The sequence below is a fragment of the Oryzias latipes genome, chromosome 15 (genome assembly GCF_002234675.1).
Source record: "Oryzias latipes chromosome 15, ASM223467v1".
In the NCBI taxonomy this organism is placed as follows: Eukaryota; Metazoa; Chordata; class Actinopteri; order Beloniformes; family Adrianichthyidae; genus Oryzias; species Oryzias latipes.
The window spans coordinates 10,100,614-10,114,477 of NC_019873.2; the positions used below are offsets into that span (position 1 = coordinate 10,100,614).

Genomic DNA, 13,864 nt, shown 5'->3' on the forward strand with positions numbered 1-13,864 from the left:
ACATCAGTGGCGTGGAGCGAGTGGTGTCCTCCAAGTTCCACATCTTTACAGACCTTCTTGGTCAGCCAACACCTTAGCTCTGGTCAAAAGGGCTGAGCAGCTGATCCACTTCCACAGAGGGCTCAGGAAGCAGCATCTCCACTCGAAGCTGCTGGTGATCTTCCATGGTTCCACCATGGAGACCATGCCAGTTGTGTCAGTGTGGTGCTCCAGCTGCACAGAGGCTGACAGGAGGAGACCGCAGAAGGGGACCAACATCACACAGAAAATATTCATCTGCTTTCCAGAACCAAGAAAAGTTCACAAATGTTCACGTTTGGTGAAAATGCGGTTTCTGTTTGACCTTTCTGCTGTAATTAGCATTAATATTTAGACAAATTATGAAAACCTAAAACATTTTTTTACCGGCACCATTTTTAAAGGAAGAATCAGAGCTGCATCTGGTTTTAGTCCCAAATGTGCTGAAAAAAATCTCCAACAGATTCATATGTGTGAAAACTCCTGTCTGCCTTCTATTTTGAAATCTACTCCCACTTCCAGCAGGAAATCGGTGCAATTCTTTGTACACAAGACCTCTCCTCTTGTGCTGTCAGCAATATTTTTCTGACCAAGTATCTTGTCTAATCAAAGTCCTCAACTTTTTTATGGTGAAAGATTGAACAAAAACACATAAAAACTTCTGAAATGTCACAATTTTTACTGTAAAATAAAAAGTTTACACCTCCTATTTGTCTTCCCAACCATTTCTATCATTAGTCTTCTCTTCATATTTTGAATTTTCTGCTCAGAAAACCTCTTGAGAAGATATCTGAAGAGATTTTAACAAAAGTCCCCACTGAGCTTCTCTGAAACAGACACATCTCTGCCTTCATACAGATTTGACATTTAAGACGTCAGAGAATTGCTCATCAGGTGGAGAAGCCAGACTCCGCTTTACTTTGCTTAAGAAACATTTCACCTGCAGAAAAAAGCAAGCAATTTATTTTAAAATGTCTCTGTAAAAAAATACACTGACTCAAAACATTCACTAGAGAAAGGATTCTTCTCTGAATGACCTATTCCTACTGTTTTTTCTTTTCCATCTGAGTTCTCCATAAGAGCCAATGTGACACGCATGTGCTGGGCTCTCATCCAGAGCGCCTCAGCTCAGACCTTCCCTATTTTCAGGAAGGTTAAACAATTTTCATTCGGAAAACGTCTGTTACTGAAGCCCACTGAAGTCTTCGAAAACATCTTATTTAACCGCCTTATTTAAATATCAATAGTTTACATGTAAGGCAGGAAAATATCCAGACTTCCTTGTGATCGTCTGAAGTCATCCCAAACAGGAATTCTTGATAATTTTAAAGAATTTTTTAAACTGTTTCTATTGGTGTGGGCTGCTTTTCCAAGCCTGACCTTTAAAAAAAAAAGGTTATTATTTCTTTCCCATGTCTGTATAAGTGACGCCCCTGTGAGGTCACATGATCTTGGTACAAAGACTCTTTCTGGGCTCCATGATCATGAGTTACCGAACGTCTGCTTCACTGAGACTGGAAATATAAGCCAGAAAACTCTAGAGGATATTGAAACAAACCCAAACCCCTCCTGTAACACAGGAGCACCGCAGGGAACAGTTCTGGCTCCGTTCCTGTTCACTGTCTACACCCGCAGACTTCATGTCCAACTCAGCATCTTGTCACCTGCAGAAGTTCTCGGATGACTCTGCTGTTGTCGGACCAATCATGGATGACAATGACAGACACTATAGAGAACTGATTCAGAACTTTGTGGACTGGTGCCAGCGGAACTACCTCCAGATTAATGCAGGGAAAACCAAGGAGCTGGTGGTAGACTTTCGCAGGCACACACACTCTACATTTGCACCGGTGAACATCTAAGGAAGGGACATTGAGAGAGTGGATTCATACAAGTACTTGGGTGTTCACCTCAACAATAAACTGGACTGGTCACATAATACAGAAGCACTGTACAACAAAGGACAGAGCAGACTTTATCTGCTGAGGAGACTGAGGTCTTTTGGAGTGCAGGGACCACTCCTAAAGACTTTTTATGACTCTGTGGTGGCATCAGACATCTTTAATGGAGCGGTCAGCTGGTGTAGCGGCATCTCGGCAGCAGACAGGAAGCGGCTGGAGAAGCTGGTGAAGAAGGCCAGCTCTGTTCTGGGGCTGCCTTTGGACACAATTTAGGAGGTGGGAGAGAAGAGGATGGTAGCTAAGCTATCATCCTTGATGGAGAACGAGGCCCACCCCATGTATGAGTCTGTGTCCTCACTGTGCAGCTCCTTCAGCGTCAGACTGAGACATCCTTGGTGTCTGAAGGAGCGACACCGCAGGTTGTTTTTTACCTTCTGCCATCAGACTTTACAACCTTAGCTGCTCCCAGTGAACCACGTTAAACAACATCATGGGCTCTGTCTTATTTATCTTACCCTGTGCAATAACTGATTATATGGTCATCCTGTGCAATGTCTTTGGAAATGTATGTGTGTATATTGCGTATATATGTGTTTATACTGACTCCATAGTTTTGTATCTTTTATATATTGCTCTCTGTTCCTGTACTGCTGCCGCAATAAGGAAATTTCCCCATCGTGGGACTAATAAAGGAATATCTTATCTTATCTTAAAACCATTCGATTCAACAGTCCATGACCACGCCCGACCTTCTTTTTTTGTGTGGAGTGGGCTCAAATTCAATATAAATTTTAAAACATAAAAGAAAAAGTAAAATATAAATAAAGTTGATAGAAATTCATCCCCAGTGCTGGAGCCACACTGTGGGTGCCCTATTGGGACGATGGACCAAAAGCCCTAGTGGTTGTTTGATGAACTGAACCAGTTCCAGTTTCTTTCGGTCTATGTTAGTTGCCACTCTGAGAGGATATGATGTCACTGAACCCCAGACTTTCAGCATAATGAGTAAAAAGGCAGAAATAATGAGCATGGCAACAGTTGGAACCAAAAAGGAATGAATAGATTTGAGACTTTGACAGGCTGAGAGCAATTTTATTCTAACATTTAAAAATAAAATGAATTTAGAAAATATCTATTAGACAAATTTTCAAAGGGGCCTTCTAAATCAGACTGTATTTAGGTTTTTACTGATGTAAAGTTTTTGTTTGTTTTCAAACTGAGTAAATAAAAGCTGAACAGTTTGTGTTAAAACCATCTAGTTGTTACCCGGTAAACCTTTTTGGTTCTAGGATTTTTTCCAGGTCATTTACAAATATGCTTCAATACTGAAGTACTGAAGTCATTTTTCAAAGCTTGTGTTCCGTGTAGACACAACATTAGCAGAAATTTTGAATTAATGACTGTTGTGTGCCTAAATCACAGACAATATCTGACAAACTGAGCAGGAGAAAAAACTGTGGACTTTTAGTTTTACAGAGTACATTTGTCAGATATATAAATGCATAAAACCAACATGGCTTTGTTCTTTCTTACTCTAAAATATTCAAAAACCCTCAAGAGTCAGATTAACTTGCTCCATTTTCCTCTTTTTCAATTTTCTGGTAAATTCTCGTGTTGACTTAATGTGCTGTATTGCGTAACTACTTTTTGTGATTTCGCTTTGCTTTGCTTGCTAAGTCAGAAACTCTCAGACCTTTGTATCCCTGCTCGGCCTCCCGTAGGTCAATCTTCGTGATGGGTTTGAAGTCACCGTCCCACAGTCGGACGCAGCCGTCTCTGCCTCCGGTGGCAAACCCTTCCTCGCAGGAGAACATGCTGAAGATACCAGCCTGAAACAAACACAAATGGATCCAGGACAAGGATCGTGGCGTTTGGACCATTTTTCCATCCGAAGACCCTCTTCCATCGCCTCAGTGCCTCCTCTTTGCAGCTGGTCAGGCTGAAGGATCAGACTCACTCCGTGTGCGGACTGAACCGTCCGGATCAGGTTGAGTCCTTTCCACACATAGACGTCCCCGTTCAGAGCTCCCGAGTATGTGATGTCATCCTTAGCCGATGCCACACACAAGATGGTCTGCAGGTCTCCTGCCTTGCCGAAAATGCCGCGCTTTGGCGTGAGAGCGTTTCCACACAGAGCCCAGAACTGCAGGCCATGAACAGGAGGGAAAAAGATGTAAAACATGGTTTGTCTGAAACCTCTAAAACACTGAATGACGCATTTGTACACCTCAATGTAAAAAAAAGAAACAGATTGGTGAAAAATAAACAAATCTTTTTAAACTGATTTAAAATTGTTCGATTGTCAGGGCCATCCAGACCTCGGCTGCAGTGACGGGGTGCCATGGAGACAGACATCCAAATGGAATTGACACAAACACCAGAATAGCCTTGAGTTGTAAAAAGAATCCATTTTTGAGGAAACTTTGTGACTTCACTTGTTTTTTTGCTTTCTTTGTTTTGTTTTTGAATCATTTGTCATTTTCTGCACTTGTTGTCAAGGCCTTTATGGAGAAAAAATTAAAAACAGACATTTATATTTTAATCTGTCATCTAATTATCTTCATTGTCCCTTTTAAAAATAAAAACAATAAAAGTTTTTTAATAATGTTTAATTAATTTAATTTAATTATAAATATAAGTTATATGTTTATATTTTCTTTGACTTTTACTGAACTAAACACAAGCAGGAATTCATTTTATTTTGAGATTTTTATTCACATTATTTATTTTTATATTTATTAAATCACCCAATTTGAACAACTTTTTTTTAAATCCTGTATTTTAAAGATAAAAAAACTGTTTGCTTGAACATAATAGAAACTGTACATTTAACTGGTTTTCAATTTTTGACTTATACTCTATTTTTTATATTTAATTTGGGTTTACATTTTATAATTGGACATCATCCTTCTGTTGTTTTCTAAAGTATTCTCATCCTTTTTATACATTTTTCCTTCGTTTAATCTGCTTTTAATTCAATTTATTTTATTTTTCTGTTGGTTTATATGTTTATATTTTCTTGCTTGTCAATACTTTGAGGCATAAGGTATTTTATTTAAGTGTTTTAGAACATTAAGTTCATCCTAACGCTCTTAATCATACTTTGCTGTCTAAAAAGTATCGGGTAGGTTATGTAAACTTAAATTCTAAAGTACACAGACTATGAGATGCTATTTTATTGAAAAATGTGCTGTGAAGTAGGTTGTTATTTGAGAATATCTTATTTTTATTCACTTTTGGAAATTGTAGAAAAAAATGAACATTTGATTTTTAATTCCAAAATCAGTTCAACAAATTCAATTCAGCTTGTTTTGTTTGAATTTAGTTTTTTGTTTATTTCATTTTCATCCCACCTTGATGTGCTTGACTCCGCAGCTCACAAGGCGGTCCTGCTGAAACGGATCCCAGCAGATGTCAAAGATCTGCAGGACAGAGGAGGCGTCAGGACAAACATGCAGCAACACAGAGACACGCACACGCACAAAGGGGAGGGGCTTCCTCGCACCCTGTCCGAGTGTCCAGTAGCCGAGGCCAGGATCTTCCCTCTCCTCCACTCCCAAATGCACACGGTGTTCTTGGCATCCAGACCCACCGACGCCAGCCGCTGCAGAGACAGGAGCGTTTTCCGCAGGTTAGGAGAGAATTGTGGGAAACTTTGACGCTAACACAAAATTTTCGTTTTTGTTTTATAAATCTGTTTATTTTATCAGCAAATTTCCGTGAGTCAGCTTTTGTTTTGAGATGAACACAAACATTGTGCAGCATTTTTTTAACTGAAATTGTTGAGGCTTCATGTTTTTGACAGATACACTTGAGAAAATTCCTGGCAAATTTTGACGAGGAGTTTTGGGAAATTCTCCCCAAATGTTTGCTGATGACACTGTAATCATTCTGTGTTGTAACAAAAATGCTGAAATCCTGAAAATCTGATCGTTTTTACAAAATTCCTTAACTGGGTTTTGCATCATCAACTAGGTCCATGCATGCTCACTGGTATGTGCATGTGTGTGGGTGTGTGTGTAAATGTGAACATGTGTGCTTTCCAGAGAGTGCATATGTGTGTGCATGTGTGTATGTGCTTGTGTGAATGGCACCTGTCCGTCAGCGCTAAAGGTGAGGCAGGCGATGCCATGAGTGTGTCCATCCCGCAGCAGAGACACGGTCTGGACGGTGAAGGAGTCCCAGACGCACACGTAAGGATCCTTCCCCACCTGACCCGTCGCCACCAGGGAACGCTCTGGATGCAAGGCCAGGCTGGAGGGAAGGGTGGAGGAGAGACAAACAAATTCAAAACCATCTAAATTCCTTTATTGAAGTAACAGATAAGGGATCAGAACTTTAAACAAATGGTCAAAAAATAATCCATATAGCTGTTTAAAAAGAAAAAAAGAGGTTCCATGTTTCCATACATTTGTTTTCTTCTTGATTGAATGATTGAGTCTTTTTTCTTTGATATTGTTTTAAATGACACATTAGCTTCCCTGAATTTGAAGTTCAAATTCTGCTACTCTTAATAAAAGTTTGGTCAGAAACAGAAAAGTGACAGAGTAAGTGACTGAAAGATTTTGTGTATTTTTGTGTGCAAACAAAATAAAACAAACTTAAAGGGCAAAAAATTCCATTCAGTGACACTGAAGAGAGTTTTTACTGCAAGTGGGGAAAAAATACCAAAATGTTTAAGAATAAAACAAAACTGAAAGCAAATATTAAGAGGCAACAAACTTCAAATCCTTGTCAAATAAAATGTTGTTGTATTGTTTCATGTTACGCTTGATTAACAAAGGGAATTGAACCTTTAGAGTAAAGGTACTACAGTTTAGTAGATCAATCCCATCATCCTGCTGTGAACTGCAACAAAAAATTTTATTTCTGAGTGTTTTATTTAAATTGTTGTGAATCAGGAGCAGACAAAAAAAACACTGTTGGAAAAAGCGTTATGTACAAACTACAATTGGCAGGCTGTAAGCTTCCTGCTCTGCTCCATTCTGATCATCCACTTGCAGACAGATGGATCCATGGCCGTCTTTGTTTTCCTCGGCTGAGCTGGAATCTGGATCAAAACTGTTGGATTGCTCGGATGTTGCTCGCCGTTTTTGTTCTCAGATAATGTTAGATTGGGGTTGTGAGGGGCTAGCAGGAGAGAATGTAAACAAGGGGATGATTGGAAATCGTCCCAGTCCAGCGGTCTGGAACATGACTCCAAGGTTATTTTCTAATGAACTCCTCCCGCTGGACAGAAACTATGTCTTTTTTGTTGGTTTTTTAACAACATAATCATAATTAAAAGACCACTGGGAAACATATACAATAGATCAAAAGATGATTGGCGTGACACTTTAAATACCTGACGGCACAGTTGAGTTACATGATTTTGATGAAGAAGATTAGGGTCAGAGGGCACAGGAAATCCAAACATGGTGATCCCTTGGATGAACGGCAGAGGAGTTGGTTTGTTATTAGTACTTTTATTCTTATATTTACGCTGAAAAGATTCAAGGGAGTCAATTTTCAGCAAAATAGATGAAAAAGGAAAGAACCGATCCTTTAAAATCCTCCTGCTGAAACAACATGGGCCCGTACCACTGCAGCACACCCAGATTCTGACCATCTCCATAAAACCACATTTTCATATATCTCCATCATCCTCAGCAGGAACTGAAGGTCGGCCCCATCCCGGCAGACAGACAAGAGAAGCGATGTAAAGATAAAACTCTTTTGTGAGGCAGGAGAGAGCTGGAGGAACAGACTCTAAACGAAGCTCAACAGACTTCATGAAGCTCGACCTGAGTCTTTAAAAAATATGTTTAAGGATTCAAACAGAGAATAAAATACAAGGAAAATATAACCCTGTTCTTTAGCAAAACCACACGTGCTGAACATTTTACTGAGGTGCAAAGCCACAACAGGCAAAGGTTTTGTCTGACCAGAATTTATAAAAAGAAATGTCCTCTCAACTGATTTGTTTATTTTTGGGTATAAGCTGAGGGTCAGATCTGAAAGCCTCTGAGAGGTTCTCCGTAAAATCTTGAAGACCCACTCTGATTAAAACTGTTTTGGGTGTTTTCAACATGTTCTGGTGGCATTTTTCTGAGGATAGAGGACATTTATAAAGGAGGACATTTATAAATTTATAAAGGAAAAAAAGATTAAAATTGTGTTTATGAGTGTTTCTTTATTCCAATTGGTGTGAATCAAGAGCAGATGAAAAAATATAGTTTAAATTATAACATAGAAAATGTGCTGCTCCGCTCCATTCTGATGCATACACATACAATCAGGACCATGAATATTTGGACACAGACACATTTTTCCAAGCAAAATCTCTGGGCTGTTGAAGGTTCTGTTTCTCAACATTTAATTGTGGCATAAACTTTCCCTAAAGTATTCTAACAAACTTTTTTTTAATCCATTTTTGGTTGCTTTTTCTTTCTCGTATATGTAATAACTCATTCTTCAGCTCCCTTTTCTGTCATAAATAAACCTTTTTCTTTTTGGATCATCCTCTTTTGGAAGCCCCAAAACTTAAATGGCTTTGTGCTTCCATGGCAACAGAGGGCAGAAGTTTTCCCTGCACGTAGCAGAACTTTCTACCTAAACTTTAATGATCTGTCTCGGAACTACTTTTCTTTTGTTCTGCCAGTTTGACACCCCAGGCGGCTTCATGTCCTCCTAACAGCAGTAAGACACATTTTTAGTGAGAAGACGGCTGCTAATAATAGACAGAGGTTTGTTTGCAGAAGCTGTGTGGAGCTGAGATTTATGACTGAGACTTTGCTCGGCTGTAGGAAGGAATCTGTGCTGCTATAAACCTCTAAAAATTTGTAAATTTAAACAAAGGAAATAATGTTTTTGTTCAAAAAGGAAACGCAAAACGTAAGAAAGTGAAGGAACACGATGGAAATCAGGAAAATCAGTTTATCCTGCAGATAGCTTAATCTGAGCGTGCATGTGAACGTGCATGACTGCAGCTGAGAAACTCGATGATATTGGAAAACTAAAGAAAACATGCAGAAATTTCCATTGAATGAATCTCACCACATATTTCTGAAAGCCTGACACCGAGTGCAGTTTGGAAGCTGGGCGTCACTTTTGACAGGATAAGTGAAGCATAATTGGAGGAAGAAACATCTAAAAGCAGACCGGCCTCCGTTTTCTGCAGATCAAAGTCCCGTCCCGAACGAGGCGGCTGCTGTCAGCGGCAAGATCTGAATGTGAGCAGGCGAGGAGGGAAGCTGTCGTCACACAGATTAATTGCCACTGAACACAAACACACGCAGACAGAGCCAATGCATTATTCATGCACCGGCTTTATAATTCATTAAATGTTGTGGGCTCCCTTTCAGTTTATTAAAGTCTGTTAAAGCCGCCTCGGAGTCGGTGGGAACTGACGCTTCCATCCCTGCATCACTGCCGGATGCTCTGCACTTGAAGGAGGTTTGCTCAGCAGTTAAACATTTACAGCAGGTGAAGACGAAGGCCTTCATCCCAACCCCGCAGCTGTCAGAGGACGGCAGAGACACGCCCAGGGTTAAAAACCACCAACAGATTAGTCCTTCGCTTGGAGTGCCACACAGAATCAAAGGAAAACCCATTCCAATGGGCCAAATAAGGACAACAAATAAATCAAAACTTCTTCATCCTTGTGCTATCTTAGATGACCCCACCCTTACATTGACATGTTCTCCCTACCATGACAAAGGTGGATAAAGGTGGAAAGATTTCATGTAATCCATGGACACCAGTGAAGATCACAAAACATTGATGAAAAAAGGTTCAGAGGACTGTCTAGTGGGTCTAGATGACCCAACTCCCAACGTTAAAGTGCCTAGGATAGCACAAGGGTTAAAGACCCACTCCAATGAAAATGGTGTCTTGGGAATTTTTTACATGTTATTGAGGCATTCGTCTGATTATGGAGGACATATATGAAGACAATTATGCTTGAAGTTGCATTTCTGAGTATTTCTGTATTTAAATTGTGGTGAATCAGAAGCAAATGTAACGAGGCAGTTTGAAAAAAATCTTTCTAGAAAATACACTTGGGTCACAAGCTTCTTGCTCTGCTCCATTCTGATGCATCCACTGTCAGACGACTAGATCCATGTACGTCTTCGTTTTCCGTGTCTGAGCTGTTATCTGGATCTAAACTGTACAGATGGATAGCTCTGATATTGCTCCCCATTTTAGTTGGACCCATAATGTTAGGCTGGGGCTGCTTTTCTGTGCAGAAAAACAATGATGATGATGATGGAAAATGAGGATGTAAACATCTTTGGGGAACATGAAACCACATTTTTGTCCTTCACACCAAAAAAAACACACTTCTTAGAAATGTTTTCCTAAAAAAGTAAATACATCTGAAAGATATTGCGTTTCAGAGTTCCCTAAATGGTTTAGATTTAGTCTTATAATAAATTTGTTGCTTTAAATTTATTTGAGTACTTTAATATTAACATTAATAAAACTGGATTTTGTTGCTATGGCAATGATTCACCTTATCTCCCTTCCAATAAAGTTTTTCTTTTGTCTTTTAGTTATTTTTTTTTCTGTTCTGGTGAGAAGCTAAAAAAAGACCAAACGTTTCTGCTGAAAATCTTTTCTGTCTGTTTCTGTTTCGTTGTCGTCATATGTGGGACACCAGTCCTGACAGGAGCTGCAGTCCTTTCCTCTGCAACAGTTTTACCCTCATCTGAGCCTTTCAAAAAAAAAAAAACAACAACAAACAAACAAACCTTTTTTGTCTTACATTTTGAAAGAAGCAAAAAAAAAGGAATGTGTCAGCATCAAGAATAAAAAAAAAGTACCTGCAAGGCCAACTTGCTAACTTAAAAAATGTTCCAAAAGTTATTTGGAAAAATCTAAAATCTTCAAAAAACAGGAATAAAAACTTCTAGATACACAAGATGATCAAAATACGAAGAACAGGGTGATGTGTGCAGCTGTAGTAGAGGACCTCAGAAAGACACATCCTCACTGTGCCCCCCCCGATCGTCCTCCTCCTGACGGGTATAATTCACCTCTGACCTTCATCATGAGGCCTCCTCATCGCTGCATCACAAACAGACCTGCAGCACGACGGCGAGTCTATTTATAGCAGCCGATGAAATCAGTGCAGCTTCTATAAAAAGCTCCAAGAAGCTCCTCCTCCTGTGGATTCACGAACACAATAAAACCCGCCACCCATCGACCTTCAGGGGGGCAGCTGGCACAATTATTCATCTATATTCAGGTTTTTCTGCTCCTCTGCTACAGTTTTCCTCCTAAACAAAGCTACATAAATCCATCAGTTTCTTCTAGTTTTACTAAAGAAACTGAGCATTTTGAACATTTAAGTCACATGTCAGCAACTTAAAACTGAATTCATAGAAAATTTAGATAAAACATTCTGGTGTGGAAAAATTCAGGATTTATTCACTTTACTCCAGGTTTGGAACAATAAAATATATTATAAAAATATTTCTCTAGCTGATGCAGAAACTTCCTCTAAATCAAAACTGCTTCATGCTTTAGGCCAAAATGTCCTCGCTAACCCCGACAGGAGCATCAGACATTTGCTCGGCGTCCAGTTACTGCTGCATTCAGCATTTTAGCCTTGAAATCTGAACAAAACTGACTAAAATGACATCCATCTTCAGAACACCCTGTGTCTCTCTTGTTATTTACAGGGATGCGCTACTGCTGCTGTTGCATGAAGGCAGGCTTCACCCTGAACAGGTCAATGACCTTTTACAGGGACACACATTACCACCATGGCTCAGTTTACAGTCACCAATTGCCCCATGAAGCGTGTTTTTGGACTGTGGGAGGAAACCCTCGCATGCAGGAAGCTGGGGTTCAACCAGGTGCCTTTCCACTGTAAGGTCAGAGCGCTAACCATTGCATCACCATTGGAACCCCTAACTAAAATGACAAAATAAAATAAATAAATAAAAAAACATCAACAAGGAGAAATAATTTCACATTTGTCTGCAGGCTAAAGAAACCTCTGCAAGAGAAAAAAAAGTCTTTCCTTTGTTACTCTGAAGATCTGCTGCTGAGCTTCAGCTCCTCCAGGATGAGAGCATGAAAGCAGCAACTCCCCCAAAATGCATTTCTGCTCTTTCCTCCTTTTCACAGTCAAGAGCTTGAATAAGGTTTGCAGATCTTCCAGAGTTTGCTTCATGAATCAGTATGCAGCTCCAACGAGCACGTGAGCGCGCACGGGCACCAGCAGATCGTGAGAACGTTCACTGCTGCAGGGCAGCTTGCTGGTGGGATGCTGCACAGATAATTTCTTCTTCATCATCTTGATGAAGACCACTGAGCTGTGAATGCATGGAGCCACCAGGCCCGAGCGGCTGACATTCTGAAGCCCGTCAGAGGAGACGAACACGGGGGAGAAAAAGAAGAGAACTTGAGAAGTTCGCCCTGCTTATCTTCTTCTCACCTAACGAAAGATTGAAACGGGAAAAGTAAAACACAAAAATTGTACTTCAAATTTAAAAAAATAGCTATTTTCTTGCTGTGCAAGAGCTGTTTTTTTTAACCTGCAGCAGAATCTGAGGCTTTAAAGTTCTTCCAAACAATCACCAGCAATACTAACAATGATTCAATCTGTGCAAAGCATCAGCAAAAAGATGCAAAAAATGCAAGAATGAACAAAAGAGGCAGAAATAACAAAGATAGACAAAAAAGATGCATCGATTGCATGCATGAATCTTAAGAAAGTAGGTAGTGAGACAATAAAAGAGATCTGCACTTTCTAGTAAGCTACAATCAAGGAGGCACTGGGTCACTGCATTTCACCCACTAAAGACCTTTTCTTTTGTAATGGAGGAGTTTGGACAGACCCTACGAGTGTCCTCCTGTAAGCGCTCTGCTGATGTGAGGTCTTCCTGTCTGTTCCCTTCTGCTCCTCAAAGCTGTCATCCTCACGTGAGCTTCCATTATTATAAAGCAAACACATAAGGACAGGACCTATGAGATATCAAATGCTGAAGACAAAGCCTTTAAGCGGAGCAGCCACGTTGACTGTGCCAACAACACTCCAAAAATGGGCGATTGGGCAGGACAAAGTAAAGTGCCAATCAAAGACATTCACTCCCCTCAATTTGGACAAACTGAAGCTCTAATGAAATCAAAACGGTGTTATAAACATAAAATAAAGCACACCACATCACCAGCACTTGTTACTAGGCAGTAGAAAACTCTACTTTTGATGTGAAGTTAGACTCTTCAACTGCTGCCTTTTTAAAACCAGCAATCTAGTGGTCATTTGAGGAACTGTAAGATTTGGCACTTCTGGCTTTGCTTTAATTATAAAATGGAACAAAAACCTAAAACTGCACTCCTGAGTTCCACATGTTTTCGTGGGTTTTTCAGCATTAATTAAAATCATAAGCTAGAGAAAAAGAAATGTGACTTAAATTCCCACTTCAATCATCTATTGATCTATTGTGAAAATGTTCTCAGTGGTCTTTTAATTCTGATTATGACAAAATAAAAAAATGAAAAACCTGTCATTTTTTAGGAATAGGACTGAGTTGTGGGCAGGACTGTCTCTAAAATGACAGAAAACAAACAAAAAGAGAAAACTGCAAACTTCAGTTAAGCCTGCAGCTTTTCCTGCAGAGCCTGAAAGCATCATTGAGCAATTAGTCGCTACACAGCGAGCGACCAAAGCCTTCTGCCTTCATTAGTGACGGCGGTCAGCAGAGCGTCATGCACATGCACAGCTGACCCGGTTCTGACTGAGCTGGTCTGCTGTGGAGCTCAAAAGTTTCCGTTTTTACACAGGTTTTATGTAATACTGCTGTGGCAGAAGAATCTGGACCTGAGGGTTGTATCTCTGCAACTGTTGGTGCCAAATGACTCAGGAATGCGTCTTTTCTCAGCATATTTGTGAGGGTCAATGGCCGACGAAGTGTGCATTATTACTTTTTAACGCACGCCGTGGAAGCCTGGAG

General features: G+C 40.0%; 1 protein-coding gene across 1 annotated transcript in view; it reads right to left on the bottom strand.

Annotated features, from left to right (window-relative positions):
• The window catches only part of LOC101159527 (echinoderm microtubule-associated protein-like 6), a 62,287-nt gene that overhangs the window by 35,750 nt on the left and 12,673 nt on the right, over positions 1 to 13,864 (bottom strand). The window contains exons 2-6 of the mRNA XM_023963296.1: positions 6,014 to 6,173; positions 5,425 to 5,523; positions 5,273 to 5,341; positions 3,877 to 4,062; positions 3,613 to 3,748 (exon numbers count right to left, since the gene is read on the bottom strand). Of these exons, the coding sequence (XP_023819064.1) occupies positions 3,613 to 3,748; positions 3,877 to 4,062; positions 5,273 to 5,341; positions 5,425 to 5,523; positions 6,014 to 6,173 (650 nt within the window). The remainder of the gene's footprint in view (positions 1 to 3,612; positions 3,749 to 3,876; positions 4,063 to 5,272; positions 5,342 to 5,424; positions 5,524 to 6,013; positions 6,174 to 13,864) is intronic.